Raw genomic sequence first — 3,352 nt, forward strand, 5'->3', positions numbered from 1 at the left:
GGAGTGCAAACCTCCTTACTGTTGTTCTCCTTAGAGACCTGTATGGTTGTTCTAAGGAGTGCAAACCTCCCTACTGTTGTTGTTCTCCTTAGAGATCTGTCTATCGTTCAGCTGAATGTTGACCCATGAGGGTGAGTTTGGTTCAAGACTTGAAGAGTGTCTAAGGGCTGTTGTCTCAGGGGTTCCACCAATCTCTATCAGACCAGTAATACTAATCGTTTTTATTATTTTGAGGTTTGTGCCACATTTTTCTCCCACTCTATCCATGACCTCCTATTGTGATCCCTTTCACAGCATTTGGCAGTGGTAGCCAGGCACCATCTCGTTCTTTTGGCCTTAGGATTGTGGAGGCTGGGGTTTACGTGGTCCTTTAAATCCTCTGTACTATTTCCATGTGTCTTTGATTTTCTTCACTCTTATTTGCTATGGAGGAAGAGACCAATACTTGCACCTTACTTGGCCACTCACAAGTTTTTAAGACCCCAATGGCTGTTCACCAAACTAAGGTATAGAACATTGTCTCTGTGGACTACGCATAACTGTAATATTTATTACTTAAAATGCCAAACTAGGCTCCAGGGGAACATCCTAATTCAGAAATATTAAAATATTCTATTCCTACATAAAATATTGACGTAGTTATTGTAGATGGATTTAGCTGTCTTTCTTAGATCCTTATATGTAAGTCTCTCACTTCTTCTGTTTTTCCCAAAAAGGAATACCTAAGGGGACTATAGTTTCTGATTAATTGATTAATTGATTGATATCTGGATTTACCCTAGCTGGGAAGTGAGACAAAATAAATTTTATATAAAAATCCAGTTGGCGTGGTTTTGCTTACCACTGACAACCCAGGAAGAAATAGATAATGTTATTTGAAATTTTTGTCACAACCCTTTTCTGACATCATTTTTTCTTTCTACAGTTGACAGACTGGACAAAGCTTCCATAGCAAACTCAGATGGCCCAGCAGCAGGTTCCCAAACACCTCCCTTCAAGAGAAAGGGGAAACTATCCAGCATTGGTAAAATCTTTAAGCCTTGGAAATGGAGGAAAAAGAAGACCAGTGACAAATTTAGAGAAACCTCAGCAGGTATTAATACTGTGTACACAAAGTAAATTTTTTAATTTCTCAAAAGCTGGGATACTTTGTCTCGTACATTTTTTCTAGGAAAAAAAATGATCCCTATTTGAAAGGAAATTATTTCATTTAAGGAAGATTTTCCTTCTTTTTCTCCTTACTTTGACTTCTTAATATATTAGAAATGTACTCTAACATACTCTTGTTTTAATGTGTAATTACTTATTAAGTATATATTTGTATCTATATACTTATTGTTGTTGTTATTTGCCGTCGAGTCACCCCCGACTCATAGCGACCCCTCCTTGGGTTTCCGAGGCAGTATCACTACGAAAGTAGGATTGCCCAACCTTCCTTCTGAGGAGTGGCTGGTGGGTTTGAACCGCCAGCCTTCTGGATAGCAGTCAAGTGCCTTAGGCACTATGCTACCAGAGCTCCTATATACTTATAAATTCATAGAAAAATCATATATCCAGGGTGGAGGAGGTGAAATAGTAGGAAATTAGAAGTGGAAATATTATCTATCAATCTTGTGGATACATGTAACTGTGATCCATTTATGAAATATTTATTGTTACCTATGTATGTTAACCAGAAGGCTGGTGGTTCAAGCCCACCAGCCACTCCTCAGAAGGAAGATTGGGCGATCTTCTTCTGTAGTGATACCGCCGCGGAAACCCAAGGAAGGGTCGCTATGAGTCGGATCCGACTCGACGGCAATGAGTTTGGTTTTGGTATGTATCCTCCTAGTTTCAGTAGCACCCTCTTATTGTTCATTTAATTGTTTTGGATATTTTTTCTGTGGGCAAGATTTAAATGGATACATGGAAGGAAAGTGTTGCCATAATTGTTTAATTTTAAATTCCCTTCATATCTTAGATCTCTGTCTTAGGGGAACCATATATCCTATTGGTGTGAAAATTTTTCTATTGTTATTTGTAGATTTGTTAAACCTTGGAATTACATTGTTCAGTATTTTTCATATAGATTCGTGGAGGTAGTTGGCTTTAAATCTCAGGTGAAGAGGTAAAACTGTTTCAAACGAGTTGAAGTTAGAAAGGCACTTATTTCTTGATATAAATTGTTTTCTCCATACTTGCTGCCTGAAAGAATCTCTTCATCAAAACTCCTTTTTTACCAGTCTGATATTCTCAGTGTATGTACATGGTCAAAGAGCATGTCTTATTGGTCTTGACCCAGCCCCTGACTCATGGCAACCTCATGCACAGTGGAATGGAAAGCTGCCCAGTCCTGTGCCGTCTTCATAACTGGTTACATGTTAGACCATTGCAATTCACAGGATTTTCAGAAGCAGATCACCAGGGCTTTCTTCCTAGTCTGTCTTAGTTGGAAGCTCTGCTGAAACCTGCTTGGCCATCATAGCAACACACAAGCCTCCACTGACAGACAGTTGGTGGCTTTCCTGAGGTGCCTTGGCTGAGAACTGAACCTGGGTCTCTGGCATTGAAGGCGAGAATTCTATTACTTATCCAAGACCAAAAACAACCAAAGTCATTGCCGCCAAAAGAGGGGACAAGATGGGGAGGGGGAGTCAAGGACAGTCAACCTAATGACACCTTTTGTAAATCAAGCAAGAAGTCTTTTAAGAAAGGAATAATCAGTAATGTCAAATGTTGTTGATGTTGAAAAGGATGCAAATGAGAGAACACTAACTGTAGTGATTCGGAGGCTCAGCCTAGTCTCAGTGGATGTTGAGGCGAATTGCAGTGGATAAGCGATGGGTGTTGGGAGCGAGAGCAAGCAGCAGATACAGGTTGGATTTTCAAGGTGTCTGCTTTGGTGGTAATAGAGAGACTAGGCAGAAATTAGAGGAGTTACTGTGTTTAGAGAGGTGTGCATTTGTTTGTATTTTAGGTTTGGGAGATGCAGGCATATTTATACATCCAGGCAATGAAACCACTCCCTCCTCTGGGAAAAAAACAGGAAAAAAATAATTATGTAGGAAAAAAGGTGTAACTGCATTGTGACTTCTAAAGATAGGGAAAGGATAAAACACAGATGGAACCAAAGATGGACCCTTTCACTCAGGAAACAAAGGAAAAGCATAGGGGCACCTGGGCAAATAGATGGAAAAGGAAGACGTTATTCTGTCCTAGAACCTAACAGCTAGGCTAAGTCAAAGTCAACAATGCAGGTAACCTCCTGCCTTAGTTAAGACCAGAGAACTGAAGTCAGGACGTAAGCCCAGTCAGCCTTGCAGGACAAGACAGACTTTGGGCTCAGAAGTAACATTCCAAAATATAGTTGACT

General features: G+C 40.0%; 1 protein-coding gene across 1 annotated transcript in view; it reads left to right on the plus strand.

Annotated features, from left to right (window-relative positions):
• Window positions 1–3,352, plus strand: part of PHACTR2 (phosphatase and actin regulator 2) — a 195,126-nt gene that overhangs the window by 98,856 nt on the left and 92,918 nt on the right. Inside the window, exon 3 of the mRNA XM_042782041.1 lies at window positions 926–1,093. Within this exon, the coding sequence (XP_042637975.1) occupies window positions 926–1,093 (168 nt within the window). The remainder of the gene's footprint in view (window positions 1–925; window positions 1,094–3,352) is intronic.

Source organism: Orycteropus afer, unplaced genomic scaffold, assembly GCF_000298275.1.
Source record: "Orycteropus afer afer isolate SDZICR_OR568_19922 unplaced genomic scaffold, OryAfe1.0 scaffold00226, whole genome shotgun sequence".
NCBI classification, from domain to species: domain Eukaryota; kingdom Metazoa; phylum Chordata; class Mammalia; order Tubulidentata; family Orycteropodidae; genus Orycteropus; species Orycteropus afer.